This window comes from Cyprinodon variegatus, unplaced genomic scaffold, assembly GCF_000732505.1.
Source record: "Cyprinodon variegatus isolate N-32 unplaced genomic scaffold, C_variegatus-1.0 Scaffold615, whole genome shotgun sequence".
Taxonomy (NCBI): domain Eukaryota; kingdom Metazoa; phylum Chordata; class Actinopteri; order Cyprinodontiformes; family Cyprinodontidae; genus Cyprinodon; species Cyprinodon variegatus.
Genome location: NW_015151068.1, coordinates 191,542 through 213,942, shown reverse-complemented (window position 1 = coordinate 213,942; position 22,401 = coordinate 191,542). Strand labels below are relative to the sequence as shown.

The following is a 22,401-nucleotide window of genomic DNA, read 5'->3' as shown; positions in this document are numbered from 1 at the left end:
GCTCCAACTTCTGTGTTTCATCAACATTCAATAAACCTGTTTAACTTTTTCCCTTAGTCTCTGAGTGGTTCTCTGCAGGTCGGTTAGATCGCTTAAACCAATTATGACCGAAAGAAACGTATTTTGAAATTCTGCTGCACAAAAGACACCTTGGGGATCATATTTTATTTAATTTTCCTGGAATATGATTGATAACTTAAAACACTTCCTGTTTTGCTTTAGTCTGCCAAAGTCTAAACGTATTGCCGTGGTGGGACCCTAAACAGGCCATTTATGATTAAAAAAAACTCTATGGTGGCTTAGTTAAAACAAAGAGGAATAGGTTATAATTCCTCCTTAGAGATGTAAAAGCCTCAATGGCAGATTTTCCTTTAATACAGGAAATCATAATGTTTCAATGGATTTTATTCTGTCAAATAAGTAAAACTAACAAATTTGGTTGCCTTTAAATACTCATCATGACTTATAATATCTTATAGTTTAATTAATTAACTTCTGGTACAGTATATTGTTTAATTGAATCTACTGCTAGGGTAAAGAAATTAACATTGAATCAAATGGAAACAAACACATAAAAAAGTTTGGTAGCAGAGTTTGAGCCTACTTTTTTTTTTTTTGTGGGTGAGTTGGAGATGAACCGAGGATAAATAAGATTGCCAAAATGTCATTCAGAGATGACAACAGTTCACCATGAAAGACGGCTGTGACATTTGAAGCTGTTTTATTTCATCCAATTACGCTCCTGCCAACTGAAGTGGCATTTTTTCCATTATTGCCACCTCTGACTCACCTTTTGGGCACGCAGGGTTTAATAAAGAGTCCTTATTGTGATCCCTCGTAGCTCAAGGGAACAGATGGTAAATGGGTCTGGATTTATGACTGATCAAATGTACAAAGACATATGCCTTATGTGCTTCAGTTATTCACTTTGTCTAGGGTTATTTTTGAGCTCCATCTGCTGGAGGAGATGCAATAATTTAATGTTTCGGTTGTCATTATTACTTTAATCTGGAAGTAGAGTTTTGAGTTCATACAGCAGGTGAAAAAATAGTGATGGAGGTACAAATACAACAAAAAAGCAAGATTTGTCATTATTTACTGATGTTTATTAGGATTCCTCCAGGTATGGTGTGTCTTTTATGACAATGCGATGATTATATTGTGTGTAAACAGTGAGAAGAAGGTGCTTTTGTTTCAAAAAGGAATATTAAAAGTAAAAAAAAGGAAAAAAAGGAAAACAATAAAAAACACAGATCCAGCTGCTTTCCTGGTATCCAGAAAGAAAACAAAACATCACACCATAAAATGAATGAACTTGCCACAACTACTTACCCCCCTGTTATCACTTAACGTCCTCATACCTCTTTATGAACTGTGGCTTCTGTGCATTCATTTATCCAGTTCAGTGGAAACCCGATCTAATTTCCTGTCTAATGGTCAATTAAACAAAGAAAAAGCATCTTTTAGAACAGCCCTGTATCGATCCGATGAGTTGTTGCAAATGCCTTGGCAGACGCACATTTACTTCAAATAGATAACTTTGTTTGGATACAAACAAAAAATTCATTTTCACATTTATTGATAAAAAGATAGGCATAATGTAGTGCTACAGTTGCTAGAGATAGCCAAACAGTAGGAGTGCATCTCTCTATGGATGTGTGTCAGATTTTGTGGATTTTAGAGTGGGAGTACTACATCTAGCCAGCACTATAGTGGAGGTGTTAGCGGATGCATCTATCATTTTATTTTTGTGGGTTAGTTGACCTTGTTATATAAACCTAAGTTACATAAACACATTTTTTTGGTGTGATTTTCTTTTTTTGGGTAGTTAAGTAAACCTTTAGCAATTAGCCCTGCAAGCTACAGCAAACAATTAGTGTGCCAGTAGTCACACTGCCAGCCCTTTTACAGCTAATAAATGTCCTAAAATGATTGATCTTTGTCTTATCCTACCAGCAAAGTATGTTTATGGCAGGTATAAGGTATACCTGCCGTATAAGGTATAAGGCAGGGGTCTTCAAAGTTTTCTAGGCCATGGACCCCCAAAATTAGGGCGTGATGGAGCTTATATATATGTATGAAATTGTGTTATATCAAACTGGTCTTATAGTCACTCTATTACAGATGGAGTAATGTAACAAAAGTAATTTCTCCCTGGGATTATTAAAGTATTGATGCGACAGGTGTTGTGAATGAAACGGTGCCCAGCTTGAAAGAGCTCCTGTGTGTCGCTGAATGTGTGCATTGATGACTGAAAGACATCTTCTGCCTCCATTTATCTGTTTACTGCAGTGTGTTGAATTCATGTTACTCTGTATTTAGAGACATTTCAATTAGTAGAAAAAAATTGCAGGGGGGGATATAAAAAAAAAAAAAAAGTCTAATAAACCAGAACTTTCACGACCCCCATGCAGTACCTCCGGCCCCCCTCAGGGGTCGCGGACCCCCAGTTAAAGACCTATGTTATAAGGTATTTATTTGTTTATTTTAGTAGGCCAGGGATGGTTTAAGATTGTTAATGGCCTCATGTTCTTAGCTAGTGATAGGGCTTCATAGCTGAGTAGCTGAATGGCAATAAAATGTATTTAGATGTCAAATATTTCCAATTTAGACAGTATTGTGTTAGTGCAACGATATATAATAATAATAATTGTAGTATTCTATGGGCTTTTGGCATAAACACCAAATGGACTTAAATTTTTAATGCTGGGGTTGAGTGAAGAGGTTTTGACCAGTCTGTGTCTTTCCTGCATGATGTAACTTATTTTAGCATATTTAGTTATTTGAAGAAAAGTCTATAGTTGCATGTACTGAAGACCAAGATCATTCATGGTGTGTAACATTGACATCAAATGTGAAACAAATGCAATCAAATAAACAAATTAATTGAGGATAAAAATCAAGGAGAGAACTCAGGCTAATTTGCAATTGACCCTGGACTACCAGTCTTTCATTGTAATGTGAAAAAGGTGCTTGCTTTGCACATTTCTTCTGTTTTTAAACACTGATGATTTAATATAAACCAATCATTGCCCATTATGAAGCAAAATTGAAAATGATTATGTAATTTATTAGGGAGAAACAGCTATTCAAATCTAACTAGCACCAAATGAAAGCAATCTCCTTCTTTTTTAGACCAGCTAATATAATCAATTTTTTTGGTAAACTTCCTAATTCGTATTCCACATCCAGGTTATGTTGCTGCATAACATGTTGGAGCCTTTAAATACATAGAATCGGTCTGAAAACATGAAAAACCTAAAAGATATGAAAAAAATATATAAACATCTAGCGTTGGTGAAATATTCTATAAAGATACAAATGAACTTTTTGAAAGGTATCAATCTAGTTATATTTTGAGTAAGCATAAAAGCATGAAAAAAATAATATTTCAGTAATTCTGAAGGAGAATATCCAGGAGTCAGCTCATTAGATGATAATAAACTTCATTTTGGTGGTAGTAGAAGTTTCCCCCTGAACAACACAAAAAGAATAAAACTTACAAAAAGGATTCTTCAGCAGCCTAATCAAAGACCAGTCCAAATTAGTTTGAAACACTTTGGAATTGGTTTACATGACCAATGTTGTTTAAAAAATGAATAGAAAGAGGACTGGAACAAAATCTTTCACAGAAACGTGCAAAAAAAAAAATCCTTTCCTGTTACTAGAAAACCTTGATAGCAGTTGTTCCTCTAAGGATGGTACAGATTAATGTTTAGTTTTTGAACAATTACTCCTTGATAAAGGATGATGTTAGTTTGTAAGCTTTTTTTCCTGCATAGATGAAATTATTCTAAAACCAAGTGTCCATTTTACCAAGTTGGCTTTTTCTGATATTAGCCGTTTTTTGATAATAAGAAACATTTAAGTGTGGCAACAAAATACATTTTTAAGGTAGAAAACACTTTCATGCCACTGTAAAAAGCACAAAACATCTTATATTCCGCTAATATCCAACAAAGTTTTATTCTTAAGGTGCTTTAAAATGCCAGGAATCCCTATATTGCTCTTGATCTTGCACTTACAAGCCATCAGTGCTTTAGCTATCATTTATTTAATCTATTAAAAGAGCTAAGAAATTTTTAAGATTGACTCGGCAAATCCTCAAAGCAGCCTCTCTTGCTTCAGGGATGCTACGTTTTTAGGTGTTTCTCATGAGATGATGTATGAAAGATAATTCAGCTTGTCATACAGGTAAATCTGTTGATCGCTGCTGAAGAGGACCTACATAAAACAGCTGATTAAGGATGCAAGGAATGCGGTGTGCAAAGAAACAGCTGATCTGCAGGGAGGAATCCTGCTTATGTTTAAACCCTGGGCAATAGCATGAATTATTTACAGTTTGACATACAAATCCACACGAGATTGCATGTATAAGAAACTACTTTGCTATTGATTATTTCCTTACAACATCCCAGCTAAAGGTCTAGGTAGACCAAGACCTTCATCCTGATGCTTTGTTGTCTATCTGAGGTAAATCCTGAAGCATTGATAGTCGAGAGTTTAGAATCCAAGTGGATTCCCTTCTGCAGGCTGGAAGTCAACATTGCTGACTGATGAGTTAAAGGCTTACTAAATTAATCCATTCTTTCCTTAAGAAACGGATGTTGTGAATCGTGGTTCTGCTCCAAAAAGTTGTTTGATCTCTTAAGTTCTAAAGTAGGTTCTGCTTGAGATTTAAAAAAAAAATCCAATTTTCTTTTATTTTGTATATTTAATACAGGAGAAATTACAAACAAATTATTTGTTTCTAAAAGCATGACATTTACTGGTCATAACCTCTGACCAGAACCCCCAAAATGAAAAAAATGTGACGTTTCCCTTCAATCTAAATACTGTGAAAAAAAATAAATAATGAAAAGTTCCTGATGATTCTGAGAAAACATTCAAAACCTTTTGAAAGAGTTTTTTTAGCTCCTTAAAACCTCTAAGAGAGCCTCCTATTCAGTGACATAAAGTATAACTGCTCATATTTTCATGGCTGACAGACTATATGCATTTACCCTATTTAAGTTATCTTTATATTTTAGGCATCAGTCGACTTTTTAATAAGTATTAGAGTGCAGATATGATTCAAGTAGAACTGCAGAGGGGATTTTTAAACCAACGGTGTCGGTGTGTTGCTTGTGACCGCTCCGCAGTCAGTCCTGTTCCTCTCACAGACAGCAGTGGTCCAGACTACTCCTGGGGTCCCGGTGCTTTCATGGCCATACTGGCTCCGACCATGGCCGGATAACTTCGGTTTCTTCTTATTCCATCCGGCCCAAACGGAGAACCAGACCTGCGCAGACCTCCAAGAGATCCCAGGAGGGGGCTTGGACTCACTGCCCTGCCTCCAGCCACCCCCAGCCGCTTCACCTTGTCCAGCAGGTTGAGGTTGTGGACAGCCACGCTGACGTCCGTCTGGCATTCGCAGTCCCTCGCTCTTTGCCTGCCTCTTGTTCCTGTTACTTCCTTCAGGATGGAGCGGGCCGGTTTGGAGGCTAGAAAGTTATCATAAGACGGGCTCTTGAAGTCAAAGCCCTCAGAGGTTACAGCAGCTGAGGCTCCTGGCCTTGTCGGGGAATTTGGAGGAGTCATGGGGCGCAGCGGTTCTGCATTGGATTCTCTATTTGGTGCAATGGAAGTGCTGAACAGAACTCCTCCAGAACCTTGGCTGTACTCAGGCCCCTGGCTCTGGTGATACATGGCTGCAGAGATCCCTCTCTCCTGGAGGAGGCGCACTAACCCCAGGGAAGTGCTGGTGGTGCGTGTTCCATCTCTACACAGACAAGAACCAAACAATGACAGAAATCTTTACAGGTGCCCTTCCTATTACCGACATTTATTAAAGAGCTTAATCGACTATGCTAAAAAAAATCCATCCCTCTTAACACTGAATTATTACAATCACACATAATTGAATTATATTAGTGGAACAGCTGATGTCCGATATTTATTTTTAATGCTAATCTTGGCCTGTAGCGATAACATGTTGATAATATTGTGTATCACTAGGTTTTCTTTAAAAGATATTCTCTGAGAACACTCTACAGATAAATTTAAACTAAGATAATTGTCATTTCTTTAGCCATTGGTTGGACAGGATTTTATTGATGGGTATCAGAGTAGCGCAGTCGGAAAACCAAACACACACCACATCTTCTAGATTTTGCTATAAATTGTCTAACTCTCTTTTAATATAACATTTTCAGTGTTTAGTCAGCCACTGACTGTGCTAGCTCTTCTAGTAAGAAAGACGAAAGACGTCAGTAATTTTTAGCGTAGGTACACTTCCGCTATGAAAGACAAAATGAGAAAAATATCAGATCACATTGTGGGATTTTTAAACAATATATTTCTAAATTATGGTGGAAAGTAAGGTGGTCACCTACAAACAAGCGAGACACCTGGCCATTACAGGTATGAAACCTTTTTTTAAGAAGTTCTTCTGTCCTTTAAGGAAGACGTCTGTGTTAAATACACCTTTCCACAACCTCAACAGTCAGACACCAAACTCACTCATGGCCAAAGAGCTATCAAAGGACACCAGGAGGAACACTGTACATCTGGACCCATTGGAAAGAGTGACTCTATAATAGGAAGCAGGTTGGTGTGAATAAATCAACTGTGGGAGCAACCTGAAGAAAATACAAGATCTGCAGAGAGCTGGGAGCAAAGGAACGAAGGCTACCATCAGTCACGCACTACGTTTAGAGGGACTCAGGTCCTGTAAAGCCGGAGATTTCCTGATTTTAAAGGCACAGCGGAGGATTTTTGGAAAGACCCACCCTCTCAACTTAAAAAAAAAAAATGCACAAGCACAACCCTGTACCCGCTCCTAAGAGGGAACACCTAATAAACACATGTAAGAGCACGCAGGAGTCCATTTCTCCTCGTGCACGCTTGTTTGCATCGCTCATACAAGCTCAATTACCAAAAGAAGATTTGCAATTTTTCCACTATGTCAGACTCACCACCGGTAAGTGAAAATAGGTACGAGCACGTAGGAAGGCCTTACCTAAACATATCACCAGAATGATTGACAATTAGGAGGAGCACTTATTTTGATGATCCACCTGGAGAAAGAACATCCTCCACTATACCTTTAATTAAAACCTCTTTTCCATCAGCGAGAGCATTAAAGATGGAACACGGCTGCACAATGATCACAATGATCTCAAAGACACAGAACTAAGGAGTGGCTCCATAAAAAGCATATAAAACACAACATTTGTGGAGAGGTTTGAAAGTTCCTGTTGCCTAGCAACAGCTCCAAAACATCACTGCTCTGGAGGAGATCTGGAAATGTTTGACCTCTCTCATTTTATGATGCAGAGTAACGAGTTCAACTATTGTTTTTGACCAGGTGCTTATTTTCCACCATGATTTTCTTCTTTTCTCTTTTTGTCTCTCATAGCTGAAGTGAACCTATAAAAATCACAGACATTTAGAACCTTCATGATCAGAGGCTGGATAAATATGTTTTCGCTCCACTGTACAGGTGTTTTAAGACAGGATCATGTGCTGCCTTGCCTGAGGTTGGTTGATGATTCCGAGGGTCTGAGACTGAGCCTGCGAGGCGTGCAGGGAGTAGCAGCAGGAGTACCCCACTGACTGCTGGTCATCACACAGGAGGAGGACGCAGGAACAGAGTTTAGACTGGCAGGAATAAAAACAAGAGCAATAGATTAAGAAAAATTAAAAACACTATTTAAGTGCCATTTTAGAGCCCACACTGCAGCTGAAGAGTCCAAAGATTGAATCCCTATTATGCGCATAAAACAAATCAGCATAAATACATGAGGCCTCAGAATGTGTTTAAATGGTATAAAACATATTGATTTAACAAATTCATTAGGAGGATAAATCGTTTAAATGAGACAGGGAGCATTTTCTGGATAATCAGACTGATCACAGAAGGACATTATGAACAGATTAGCAGAAAAGCACAACTTTATCATACTTTATTTAAATCAAATTTAGCAGAGGCACAAAAGGAAAGATAATCCTATTCAGTCGAGCCCAAATTATTCATATGATCAGGCAATTTAGGTGCAAAGGCTTGTATTAAACCCTTTTTCTACTGGTTGGAGGCAATGTTAAGCATTGGCCCAGCCAGGTTTATGATCTTCATCTGATAGAAATCTACAGAGGAAGCTAAATATTAGAGTGATGGGGAACTTGAAGCTCATCACTAAAGAAGCTGCTTGACATAATAAAGGAGAAATGCAAACAAAGATCTTTTAACTCATTATTGAGGAGGGAATAAATGAATTGGGACTTTTCCAGGTGCGTTTCCTGGACCTGAGAACATTGGAGGCTGAGTCCACAGTCAGTGGGATCTCTGGGAATTGAACTGGGAAAAAAAGCCATTTTATTGAAGCACCCTTGAGTATTCTGGTATTTTGTTTGAAGCCAAATACTGCAATATGTAAAGTCCGCTGTATATAAACATCTAGAGACAACATTTGTAAATATCAGATCAACACATTATAAAAAAAAGCTCTGGAAAACTCTTAAATAAAACAAAGAGCAGAGGTGAAAGCTATTTTAAATCTCTGCTGGTTCTATAAAAAAAAATAAAAATATCGACCAATAAAACCTATATATAAGAGCTAAATTAAACTTTTAGGTTTGATTTTAATCCTGTAGCTTCTTCATATTTACTTTCTAGAAAAAAATGTCTAATGAAATAAATATTCAGAAATTAATAATATAGTTTTTTTTTTAACTCCTTTTATCTAAACTGAGGCAACATTTACGGAGGCCTTTTATAAAGAAACATATAGAATTAATAACTTGATTAACAAAAAGGTTTCATGTTAAATCAGTGTCAGTACACTCACTTCAATTTTTCCACCATTTCAAAAACTTTATTATAATGACAGTTTTTGACAGTGGTAAAGTTTATCTAAAGATATAGTTAATTGGGACGTGCTGGTGGTACATTTGTTAGCGCGTACGACCCATGTACATGTGACACGGGTTTGAATCCGGTCTGTGGTCCTTTGCTGCGTGTATCTCCCCCTTTCCTGTAAGCCTACTGTCCAAAAATCAAGCCACTAGTGCTTCAAAAAACTATATATATATATATTGTTAATCTTTTAAATGACAATATAAAAAACATCATAATTTGACGGGTAGAAAAAGAGGAATTACAAAATAGAAATATTTCAAAAAGGTCTATGTAACTTTTCATCAGGGTCTTTATATACAAATAGATAGTAAGATAATGAAATATTAATTTGAATATAAGGATTTTTTTTGGTAGAAATGAAATAAAATTTTAAACGAACTCTAATGAGGTGAAAGATCCTAAAGTTAGACTAAATCTGCTGCAGATTATTATTTATTACTGTAGATCTTCCTGCTTCCTTAAATATGTGAACTTTCTTCTCACAATTCTAAATGGGATCAGCGCCAATAAGTGCCACTTCCACAAAAACTCCTCTTTGATCTGGTCATTTCACCACCGCTGTGAAATGACTAAACTTAACATTATTTAATATCTCAGGGCGGCTCAGTTAATTTCTTAATTCCAGAGAGAGAAAAAGATCTTGATGAGAATAATTTGTGTCTAGACCCGGGAATGCCCAGACCAGGTGACGTCTCTGGATTTCTCATAAAAAAAAAAATTAAAAATAAAAACAGTAAACCAAAACGGCTAATGTCTTGTAATTGTATTTTAGTAAATAAAAATTCTAGATGAAATGAAAATTGGTCTCATTGTGGTAGTAGTGTAAATAAATAATTTGGGCATGACTTATATGGACTGTAACATCAGTGGAGGATCTTACCTGGGTGTGACCCGTGTCTGCTCATCTGTTGGATGGAGGATGCGGCATGTTGTAAAGGTGTAAGTAGAGCTGGTGTGAGCCATGCATTTTCCTGGATAGTATGCAGCTGAAAGTCCCCCAAACACAGACAACAAGCTCAGTTTTAGACTCCAGAATAAAGATATACAGGTAAGCTGCTTTTGGAAACTGTTTTTGCTCACTTCACTGATTGCTCAACCTTTTTCAGGTAAAACTATTAAACTTAGCCAAGAGGATTATCCTCAATGTTCACATACAGACTGGAGTGCAATGCACATGACAGCAAAAACAAAACATGGGAATATCTTTCATTTTCATCGCATTAAATGTAATTAATATCTTTCTAAACCTCCTGCACTACTTTCAGTTTCTTTTCATTATATCATCGCATTCTTACACATATACCTTGCATTTAACAGCACACACAGATGCCTAGCTTAAGTAGAAGTAGCTCTTGCGTCTCATTTCTGTCAGCAAACATTGTTTATCACCAGTTTAAGCCAGAAAGCTTATTTGGACCTATTTAAAAAATATTGGAGAATGTTAGAGAGTCCATGCATTCTAAGGAAATTAATGTTAATGGAAAACTAATATCTAACCACATTACCGATAGCTCATTGACATTTAATCCCATGCTACACTGTGCAAAAGCTCTGTCTGTACTAAAGAATATTCGGCAACCTTTGCATTCTTAATGCTTGGACTTATGGTGAGTAATCATTAATTATTATGATGATTTTTTTCTTGTGACAACTGTTGTAGTAAAAAAAACTGTTTAGCATATCCCTAAATGGTTAATGGCCTGTTCTTATATACTGCTTTTTCAAGTCAGTAGGCTTGACCAAAGCGATTTACACTACATTCTGTCATTCAACCACTCACACACACAATGTAGCAAACTACATAGTAGCTAAAATTTTCCTTGGGGTCACTAAAAGAAGCGAGGCTCTGTTGAAGTTTCTTGGCCAAGGACAAAACAAATCTGAAAGGCGGAGCCGAGGCTTTAACCGACAACCCTCCTGGTTGCAGGGCAAACCCTGCATCCAACACCACAGATAAAACTGATAAAGGGGTTGGAGTTGTTACTTGTCAATTTTTTTTACCACTTTTGTATCCGTGACATTTGGAGTAGGAATGGGAGCAATCAACATAGAAGGTGAAACTCAAATAAGCTTTCTCTGCCATATTGGTTTTGCCTTCTCTGTTTATGCTGTGCTGAAAGCAGGGGGGATTTACCATTAGGCAATACTAGGCAGTTGCCTAGGGCCCAAGTTCCTGGGGCCCCATAAAATTCAATTTACATGTTTAGTTAATACAACTATTCCTTATTCGTACACATTAATTTAGCTAAAATGCCATCAGAACGCTTATAACATGAAGTGTTTCTTTTCCCCCCCTTCAGTGTCCACCACATTGAATCAGTCCATTTGCTGCACATGTTCAGAAAGGTCCAAACAGACAGCAGCAAAACATTTGAAAACAAACGGTGTGAAGAGCGTGGTTGCCAACTTAGCAGTTTTGTCACTATACTTAGAGATTTTTCAGACCCCTCTAGTACTTTTATTTAAAAAAAGCGCCTAGTGCCAAATCTAGGAAATTTTTTCTGCTGCTGGAGACTTTGGCGACAACATACAAAAAAGCACAGAACTCTGCACTCTAGAGCAAGTAGATTGGTAACCCCGCCTCCTGTTCTCCTCTATCTTGTCTGCTGTCATGATTCATGCAGCTATTATTATTTCATCCAAATGAAAACTGGAGAGCAGATAAGCAGATCAAGGCTTGTCTACAGTAAAAAGAATGACTGTTTTATTCTCTTTTGCCGTCGCCTTTTTGGAAACACAGGAAGCAGCAATCAGTTGTAAGCTTAGTGCTTGGGGGAAAAAAATGTAGTTCCTTTTGAGACAGAATGAAAAGTCAGCAGAGTACAAAACATAGAGAGGAAATCAACAAGAAAAGGGACAAGAAGAGAGGGACAAACATAGAACAATTTATGTATGTCTATTCTATTAAAATTTCTGTATCTGTATAATGGGTCTGTTTTATGTGTTGTCTTCTTAATTCAGAGGGCCCCATGCCTATCTTTGCCTAGGGCCCCAAATTTCCTACATCCGCCCCTGGCTGAAAGAGCTGGACACTATGTGACTTTTCATTTATCCTAACCTTAGTCCTGAACTGTGGGAATTTTACTGTTAAAACCAGCTGGCTTTTGTCTGACTTGCTGCATCTACTAAGAAAAAAAAAAAAAAAAAAAGAGTAATTTACATCGGCTAAGCCAACGTTCAAAAAAAAAAAAAAAAAAAAGAGTAATTTACATCGGCTAAGCCAACGTTCATCTAATTCTCATCCTTCCCATCATTGTATTGTTTATCCTCACCCAGTGCATCTGTGTTGCTAAGATGTGGTGATGGGGAGGGAGAAGGTGGAGAGGGAGGGCCCATGCTTCCTGGAGGCTGTCTGATGTTGGCTTCCCCTGTTGAGGAGACGAGGGGCACAGCCGGTGAAGCAGTGGATGGGGAGGTGGGCAGATTCTGGAAGTATTGCTCTCCTGGATCTTCCTCCTCAATACCGCCCCAAGGGTACACCTGAGGTGACAGGAGAGTCCAAACAAGAATTGTTAAAACAGTTGGGTTTTTCAACAAATAATTATATTTTCTACTTTTTTAAACATTGTGACAATTAAATACAGTGATTTAAAATCAAACTTTAATGCCACTTTAACCTTTTAATACTCATTAGTCACCCAATGTTTGGTATCATGAGGACCAAATTGATAAGAGGAAATTAAAGATTTAAATGTCCTGATGTTCAGTCTATCATCTAAAAACCAAAATACTGGCACACCTACAAACTGACTACCACAATTCCCTAGAGCGACAGGCTAGCAAGCAAAACATTAAGGAGAAAAGCAGTGAAGGGAATCATGGTGAATCTGAATGAGGATCTAAACTCCAGTGGAAAAATATTTTCCAACCACTCATTCACACACATACCTGTTCCAGCTCCAGTTCCAGGGGCCGGTAGCCCTTTGGCACGACCCCCGGCCTGGCGTCCAGGATCACACCCAGGTGAGGCTGCGCTAGCTGCTGCCACTGGTGCAAGATGGCCGAGCCTGGTGGACAGACACGGATGAAACTGCAAGACTTAAAAAAAAGTCCAGATAAAATACCATTGGACACTTAATTAAATCAGGGGTCTGCTGCTCCAGAACTGTATGAAGCTCTTTGGACTTTTCACAATGGCTCCAGATAGCTTTAGCTAAAACATATTATATATTAAGTAGATATAGCAAATTAAGTTTCTTTTTTCTCTAATGGCACAATTAAATTGAATTTTCAGGAAAAAAGAAAGTAAAAATAACAATGATACATATTTTTTGATATTTTTCCTGTCATAAGGTTAGAAAACAAAGTGTTTTTTTTGTAGAAGTTTGCTTTTTCTTTATGTTTAAACATTAGTGTTACAATAAAATGATAGCTTTTAAATATGATGTTAGATTTCCTGTAAAAGTTTTCATTTTTAAACAACTTGTATTCTAAACAAGGTTAATTTAGGTCAACTGAATGTAAAGAATGGCTCTTTGGAGTGAAGAAGTTGCAGATGCCTCAATTAGATCAAGCAAACGTGTTTTGATTGAGTTGGAATCTATCATAAAAGTCTTCTATCGTAACTTTTTGGTGCTGCAGTGAGATTTATCGTGTGCAGGATTTATTAGATATTTAAGACCTGGTGTTTAAAACAGAACTAGAGCACAAACATTTATAGAAAACAAGGTTATTAGATCTTGCTGGCTGATTTTATGTTGTTTTTGATGATTTTATCTCCCATAAAATCATCAAAAACAACCCAAAATACTTATGTATTTAATGATAGGATCATATAAACAATGTTAGTTATAATGATAACAGCAAGGCGTGAAGAGAAAGCAACATTCAGCATTAGAAAGATGAAAAATGAACAGAATGAGAAGCAGATAAATGATAAAAAAATGAAATGAAATGAAACGGAAGCGAAAAGTAGACTCAGACAATAGGTTTATTTAACAAAAACACAAGCAAGAACAGATGAAAAATGACAGAGCGAACACGGAAATACAAGAAAACCAGACGAAGGTTATTGGAGAGTTAAAGGCGTTCATGTATTTAATTATACATATATTTGGTTTGCTCTAATTAAGGAAACAAATCTCACCTTTGCCAGATTGTCGCTAATTATTTAAGCAATTCTTACAATTTAGAATTACTGAGCTAATGCTTCTATATACTTATATACTATTTATGTACAACTTTGACTTAAAATGTGTTTTAAGATTCATTATGTTTTTCTATTGCAGAAAAACAGGACTTAAACATGCTGCTCAGGTCCATAATGTGTAAAAACAAACCTCTATCCAAACAATAATAATGGCAATGTGGAGCAGCAGGGATGTGACTCCATGAAACATGCAGTGGTGTTTAAATAATATCAGAATAAACTTGGTCTAAAGTTGTTGCCACATTTTTTCTCCAGCAGGGGGCAGCAAAGATCTAACTCAGGCAGATCTAAGGTTGAATGATGCTGAATTAAAAGGTCAATAATAAAGTGCTGCTGTAAGCAATAAACAACAGCTGTTGATTAAAAACAGCAGAAAAAGAATGAAATCTGAGCTATGCCGCCGCTTTTGTGTCTACAGCCACCCTCTGGGCTGCGGCTCTTTGTAGTAGCTGCCATATTTGTGGTGATGCATTAGAGACCAGAAGGAGTTGAAGAGCGTCAGCGGCATCGGCCTCTCCTTCTTCTCCTTTGCACTCCTCCTCTTCCTCCCGCCGGCTCGATCCCTGGCCCATCTTCTTCCTCTCTCTCTCTCTACCCCTGCTATAGTCCTCCTTGCCCACCCCCACACCCTCTCCCCCTCTAGTATTCGGCCATGCCGGCCCTCGCATCTCTTCTCCCCATCTGCCCCCCATCCCCACTTGCTCCCTTTCTTGGTGAAGACCCCCCGGTGGCGGTCGCCTTCCCAGCTCCTGGCCGTTTTGCAGCTGACTCCACGCTCTCTTCCCTCCTCACCTTCAAGCGGCTTGACGATCTGGAGCTTGTCTGGGAGGTAAGGCCCCCGGGAGGCCCACAGGTGGAGGTTTCCCAGCGACATGATGCTGTCCGAGGGTGTCAGCAGGTTCTCGTGGTCGAGGGCTCCATGCACCCCACCCCGCCGGCGCTCTCTCTCCTCTTCAAAGAAGCGCCTCTCGCTCAGGTTGTTTTGGCGGCGCAGAGACAGGCGGCGCAGGGCCAGCCGCAGGTCCTCAGCCCCGCTCGCCTTCTTCTCTCTGCATTCCAAGCTGCTGACAGAAAAAAAGACACATGAAGCACAACCTCCAGTTCTGCTTGAGGTTCCTTCTTAAACCAGCTCCCACCCACCTGTCCTGATTGGATGCTGTCTCCATGAGGATGCTCTGAGTCCGGTTGTCAAAGGCAAGACCGATGTCTCCTCCAAACATGTTGGAGCGAGGGGTGGAGAGCCCGCTGGACTGGGGTGACGTCCGCGTGGACAGCGACTGGTTGGATCCTGGGATGTTGGAGCTGGTGGGAGTCAGCGAGCGCTGACGGACCGTTTGGTTTACGCTCTTCACCGTCTCAAACACTCGCCTCCGGTGGATCCTGCAAACACCAGAGTACCCGTCTGTTCTCTGAAGCTCTGGCATAAATGGTGGGAGGTGCTAAAATCATACGTACTTCTGTTCCTCGCACTCTGGATCGTCCAAACTCAACTCCTTCCTCATCGTTCCTTCGATCTCCGCTGCCAGAGAATCCTGAGAAGATGACGACACCATAAGAAACAGATTGAACCTGGAGACACCCGCTCATCCACAGGCCTGCACCGCCTCACCATTGGATAGAGCCCCAGCGGGTGATAGCGTCGGGGCGTTCCTGCTGGGTAGTTCCTGTTCCTCAGGTTCTTCAGCTCCTCCTGAGCTTCATGCAGCATCTCGATGCACTCAGAGTATTTCTCCTCCAGCTCCTGCAGCTGTTGAGTTATGGTTCTCAGATTTAGATTTCTCTCCGGTTACAAAAGTATGATTAGCAAAAGAAACACTGAAAGTTACCTCTGCTGTAAGCTGCCTCTGGGCATCCTTTGCTGCTATTAGGTGCTGAGAGAGCTCTTCATTTTCCACTGCCAGCTGCACACACACACATGAAGGTCAAGCTTAACAAGACATGATTCCAATATTTAGATCAGAAGAGGTGCACTCACAGATTTAGCCTTCTTCTGTAGATCTACGATCTGAGAGAGGAGGTGTGTGATCTCCTCCTGCTGACGGGAAGCATCCTCGGTTTTCCTCGCCAGCTCCTCAGCGATGGCAGAGATCTGCAGACTGGATAGCCCTGGGAGTTTATCGGGCAGACAGAGACGATCAGGGTGCTGCAGAGCAAAGAGACCTGGAAATAAAACACTAGAGGAAGGAAACTTACGGAGTTCTTTAACGCAGTCACTGACAAGCTGCTGCTCCTTTTCTTCATAGGTTTCCGTCTCTGATTTCAGATGGCTCGCCTGCACAGAATACAGCGTTGAGATGCTTATCTGACATGTCCGTTCTGTTATTAGCGGGCTTTATGCTGCACCTCTGAGCGGAGCGACAGGTTTTCCTCTTCCAGCTCTTTGAGTTTCATCTGAAGAGTGTCGCTAAGAAAGACTCCGGAAGCTGATTCTGCTTTGCTCTTCTTAACCCTTTGGAGGAAATATCAAACAAACATGAATCCACAAATATCCCTCTGTCTCGCCCCTCTTTATCTTTCTCTTCCTACTCATCTTTCTTCAGTCAGATTAGGTCTTTAATAAAAAAAAAATACAAATGCAAAATTCTTTAATCATTTTTCCTGCATATATCTATGAAAGTATGTTATCTCTGAAGTACCACTACAGTGAAAGCAAACAGTTGATGCTTACGTGGGGGAAGCGGTGGACTCATCCTCACACTCCTCAACCGCGTTGGTGTAAAACTGCAGCAGCTCGTCCTTCAGATTCAGCTCATGGTGAAGCTGGGCCACCTGTTGGAGGAGAAAAATGTTCCTAAAGCAACCTGATCCAACACCATCACAGGTGATCAGAACCGGCGAGTGTTCGGTCCAACCTCCTCTGTGATTTGCCCCACTTGTTCCTCCAGGTAGTCGTTCTGTTCCGTCAGAGTTCGGTTCTTCTTGAGCAGAGACTGGCCGATCTTCGCAGCCAATTCCAGGTCTCTCTCTTTCTGTTAGACGGAAAGCAGGAACATTAAGTACAACGAGGCAGTTTTTTTATTCTCTAATCTAAAATACACCAAAAAAAATTTATTTCTTTCAATCTCACTGATTGACATTAGATCAGACAAAATAATTTAATTCAATTAATAAAGCCAAACAAAGGTTTTAAGATTTTTAATAAAAAAACTGTTTCGTATCACCGCTGTCGCATTATTGAGACTCACACTCTCCTCAACTTGAAATACCTTAAATTTACTTGCATGGTTTATAAAGCACTCAATGGACCACCGCAGTTAAGGGAATTCGTAAAACTGAAATCTTCTTCTGGCAAAGCCACTCGGTCTTCGGTTAGGGGAGACTGAAGTCCCCTTCAGACGGACAACTTTTGGCCAGATTGTTCTTTCAATCAGGGGCTGTAACATCTGAAACAGCATCCCTCTCACTATCAGAGAATCCTCCACCTTTACCAAACTCAGAACTCAGTTAAAAAACTAGTTAAAATCAAATCAACAATGTGCTCATTAGACCTTACCGATCTCCTGGTGCATGACTCAGCCAAATGGAACAGGTGTTACTTTGTAAATATCTGTACATATTTATGCTAATGTCTCTGTTTGAACTGTATGACCTGCCTTTATAAGTATGTAGTTTGTTAAAAAAATGTTTCTCTATGTTTGATTTAGGGCTGCACAGTGGTGGAGTGGGAAGAGCTGCTGCCTTGCAGTAAGAAGGTTTCAGGTTCGATTCCTGGGGTCTTTCTGCACTGTAAAAACTATCTAGAAATCTAGAAATAAGTAAAAACTTCTTCAATTAATTGTTTTTATCCATAATTTGAGCATGTGAATAAAATGATTTATAAGTATTAGCATTTTTACTCTTAAAATAAGATAATTAGATAATATGCACTTGAAATAGGACAATACAGTTGTTGTTTTTTTTTAAGTAAATTGTCTTTTTCCATTGGCAAAGTGTCTCACTTACCTCCTCAATTCAAGAAAATAATCACTTATTTTAAGAAAAAAAAAATACTTATTTAGATTTATATTTTTTTGCAGTGTGCATAGAGTTTGCATGTTCCCCCTGAGCATGCGTGGGTTCTCTCCAGGTACTCTGGCTTCCTCCCATAGTTCAAAAACATGACTGTTAGGTTAATTGGCTTCCCTTTATTCTCTTAAGTGTGAGTGTGTGCGTGCATGGTTGTTTGTTCTGTTTGTCTCTGTGTTGCACTGTGATAGATTGGTGACCTGTCCAGGGCATAGCCCGCCTCTCGTCCATAGAATGCCAGAGATAGGCACCGGCCCCACTATGACCCTGAGAAGGTGTAAGCGGAAGAAAATGGACGGATGGATGTTTGATTTATAATTGTTGTTGCATTATACACTTTGCTTAGGGATAACAGTTGAAAACTAGCTTTATACACTGCAAAAAATGTAAATCTACATAAGTCATTTTTTCTTAAAATGAGTGCATTTTTTTTCTTCAATTGAGGAGGAAAGTGAGACATTTTGCCAACGAGACAATTTACATTTAAAATAAGAAAAAACTATCATATTGTCTTATATATAAGTGCATATTATCTAATTATCTTAAGTGTGAAAATACTCATCCCATTGGCAAACTCTTATTTAACTAATCAAATTCTTCTTTCTAGATCATTCTTCCAGTGTAGCTAATACTAACACGTTTACAGAAATGTTTATTAAAGTGTACTGTCCCTGATAAATAAACAAATAAATAAAATCTTGTTTTTTTTGTTCAAACCAAGTTTTGCTAAACTTTTTTTTTCCAATTGAAATGAAGGGGGGAAAAAGCAACATCAGCGTCAAGAATCAGTCTGTAAAAATGAGCAGTGCCCAGCGAGGATCAGTTAGACAGATGTCCTAATAATCTGTATCGGGATTGGTCTATCTCATCCGTCAATCATGTTGTCAAAGTTTTTTCTATTTACTTACTGTTTGAGTATTAATATAAATATACATTTTCAATTTTTACCAAAACAGCATTTTTTTAAAACAGTTTTGGAAACCTGCGATATAATTAATTGATATGTTAAAAAACATAATGTCTTCCTGTTTTAAAATATAGGAAAATAAAAGAAAATGATCACACAGTTTTGGATTAGAACCAATTTATCCTTGGATAGAATTTCCAGAGCTGCATTTCTCTGTTTAAACATTCACAGACGAGTGTGTTTGGGTGTGAAGCATCACGCTGCAGAGTGTCAGACTGATGCACTTCATAAAATAGACATCCCTCTATAAGAAGAAAATATTATAGAAATATGGAACCATAGATTAATAGATTAAAGCTTGGCTGAAAATAGGTGGCCATATGTCAAATTATTAGATTGGCAAACACAAAGCTCTGATAAAAAGCAAATTTAAGGTCTGATTTGAACAGATATGTGTTAGTTAGGTGGACTCTAAACCGGATAAATGAGGAAGAACAAAACTAACTATTGTTGAAAGCTTGTGGAAAAAATGTTTGAGTAAAGAATACAGTTATTTAAAAGGTAATTTCCTTTGCATTTAACATACTTAGATAACAATTATGTTAAAACTGAGCTAAATGGAGAAAATTTCATCAGATGTCAAACAGAAAAAAGATAAATATTGTTTTTTTATGGTGGGTATGAATCTCTGGTTGCTGTCAAAATAACTTTGAAAGTGCAGAACAAACACACGCAGTCTTACCTCCTCCAGCAGACGTGTGACGGCGTCGATGTCATTGTAGGTCTTCGTCATTTGGCCCACTCTGTCTGCGCATAGCACTGTGGAAACACAAAGCAGCATGAAAACAGCCGCAAACATGCGTGGATCAACCAGGAGAGACAGAAGGAGAAGGGAAAGGAGATAATCGGCTAACTTCAGGAACATCTCCTCTCTCCACCTACAGTAACACCCGGGTACGTGAGAGCTTGTCCATATGCAGCCTGTTTACGTAATAAACGAACGCACTGATGCGTCACGTATGGGCTGCAGCTCCATCCGTCAGCTGTTACATGGATGGGAATCAAAGCTAGAGAAGATGGAGCTGTTTTCCATGGTGCACGGTGTTGGCTCCGCTGCCCCGGGGCGTCTCATCCTATCGACCTCAGAGCTGAGGGTCGATAACATGCTGAACAGTTATTGAATGCATTATCCTAAGCCTCTATAATACTGCTGGTAATAAAAACAGCGCACATCTTTTTAATATACATATTTTTTATATATTTTAACTTTACTTCTCTAGTAGTTTAAGTTTACATGGAATAAAACATGCACTGTCAGATAATCTGGGGTCACAACAGATCAAAACCACAACTTCCAGTAGATCTCCAAGTCAAAGTAGTAAAAACAGAAGTAAAAAAACCTCATCCTGCATAACGTCCTGCAGGTTAAAGACCCACGATATGAATAGAATTACAGAAACACACTTTACCTTCCTCATCATCCTGGCTGTAGCAGCCCTTCACTTCCCATTCCTCCCTAACCCGTCCCTCTATCCCACTCTTGCTCTCCAAGTCTTCCATTCCTGTGACTTTGATGTCCAACCAAAGGCTCTAAAATCTCAGTCTGTTCACTTTCCAGCCCTCTGATTCTCTTAGCTTAGGAGCCACTCTGGCCTCAGAAACCCGATCAACCTCCGCCCGCATGGATGAGAGCGAATGTGAGGGAGGTGGAGAGATGGCAGGAATCGTTACCGTGCGCTGGGGTCAAACAGAGGTGGGCTGCAGCGTAGGTCTCCCACAGCTCTCCTAAACTCCCTGGTAGGAAGTATTCACACTGCTGGAACTTCTTCAGACATGTTACTGTCCTGATTTGGGATTTTTATGCAATAGACCACTAAAAAGTGGATAATACCTAAGTAAAATAAAATTTATCCCTTTTTATTTGTGTTAGGATATAGATAAGAATAACTATCCTCATTGACGTACATTAAAAGGATTGATTAACTAATTATTTATGCCGCTTTGCTCATATAAAACCAGCTACTTGATCAAAGCATATTTTTGAACAAGCAATACTTTTTATCATCAAAATGACCTAATTGTTGGAGAGTCGATCTGCTGCACAGATCCAGATTGTTTTTTTAAAAAATCACTAGATTGTATTTATTATAGTGCTTTAAATTTAGCTAAATACTGTATAGATTCTTAGCTGCATATAATCAAAATATTTGTTTATTGCCAACTGTTGTTATTTTGTCAGCCTGCATCTCAAATCTGGTTTGATACTGAAAAGTAATTTTACAGTAAAGTCTTGGAAGCTTTTATCTCAATTAGTCTTTTATCATTGTAATAAATAATATTATTAATTCATCATTATTGTTTTTCTGATTAGAAGTTATCATTGGACTCAATTTTGCACAATAGAAATAAATGCATTTAACAGACATTTTATAGAATCATATTTGAATTATACATATTAATTTTACAAATTTCAGTTCATTAAATGCATGTAAAGCTAAAATAGCTTTCACTAAAAGAAAATATAGCTCCAACTTAAATGTATTGCTTCAATCTAACAAGAAGTTGAATCAAGTTGATCCAATTTAATGTTTATAGGTTTAATTAAGTTTATAGGTTAGAAACTTAAATAAATTAAGTTAGGCAAACTCAGTTCAATTATTTCATTTGAGTCGGAGCAGCAATTTCTCTTTACAGTGTAAAAGGCTTCAAATTAAAAATTATTTTAGTAAGTTTTGGTCTGATGTCCATTCTCATACATTGGTTTAAAAAGAAATGAATAAACCTGTATTTATAACCTGTATTAAAACTTGGACATTTTACTGTTTTTATTAGTTACTTATTGTTCATCCTTGGTTTTACATGGATCACGTTAGTTTACAGTCGCAAAAACTAAAATATATAAAAAGCACATTTTATGATATCCTTAGTAGCAGAGGCTTATGTTAAAACCAATTATTTGTCAATATTTAAACCATGTTGGCTGCATTTAGACTGGAACTGAAGCTAATTAGCTTCACCCATCCATAAAGACTTGCAGCAGTTAGAATGGAAAGATACTTGGCAGCTTATAGGATTGGGGTTGATAATGGACCCGTATGTAAATGGTTGGTCAACACACAAAATGCTGAACACATATGAGGCGGCGCACAGCCGTTTGCAGCGGTTTGTCCAGTGTTTTATAAAGACAACACCAGGCAGGCCACATTTCTTTTTCTAGTTGGAGAATAATTGTAAAACCTGAAAAGTTTTATTTTTACATAACTAAAGCAGTAGATCAAAATGTCAAGATAAACTTGCTGAGATGTTTTTCTAATCTTTTCAAACTCCAGTTTAACTTCACTTTAAGTTAATATAACCCTTTGTAGGGCAAGTTACCATTTTTAATCACTTGCATCCCCCTTACAAATGGAGTTCCATTTCTTTTACTCTCAGTGTTTTTCA

At 38.4% G+C, this 22,401-nt stretch overlaps 1 protein-coding gene across 1 annotated transcript; it reads right to left on the bottom strand.

Annotated features, from left to right (window-relative positions):
• Positions 1-4,460: 4,460 nt before the first annotated feature.
• On the bottom strand, positions 4,461-20,615 carry trak1 (trafficking protein, kinesin binding 1). Its single transcript, XM_015392923.1, has 17 exons — positions 20,430-20,615; positions 19,703-19,779; positions 16,901-17,017; positions 16,717-16,817; positions 16,392-16,497; positions 16,242-16,320; positions 16,024-16,154; positions 15,875-15,949; positions 15,658-15,795; positions 15,504-15,580; positions 15,189-15,428; positions 14,841-15,109; positions 12,788-12,906; positions 12,172-12,379; positions 9,780-9,885; positions 7,516-7,641; positions 4,461-5,761 (listed from the first exon to the last, which is right to left on the bottom strand). Exons 1-17 carry the CDS (start codon positions 20,518-20,520, stop codon positions 5,179-5,181), a joined length of 2,643 nt encoding a protein of 880 aa, XP_015248409.1. The 5' UTR covers positions 20,521-20,615; the 3' UTR covers positions 4,461-5,178.
• Positions 20,616-22,401: the final 1,786 nt, after the last annotated feature.

Excerpts from the sequence above, each read along its gene's own strand:
- trak1 (XM_015392923.1), bottom strand. The coding sequence starts at position 20,520 with ATGGAAGACTTGGAGAGCAAGAGTGGGATAGAGGGACGGGTTAGGGAG. Across the intron at positions 12,907-14,840 it reads GATCGTCAAGCCGCTTGAAG|GCTCGGCCATCTTGCACCAG; the intron begins GTGAGGAGGGAA and ends TCTGTCCACCAG. Across the intron at positions 7,642-9,779 it reads CAGACACGGGTCACACCCAG|TCTAAACTCTGTTCCTGCGT; the intron begins GTAAGATCCTCC and ends TATTCCTGCCAG.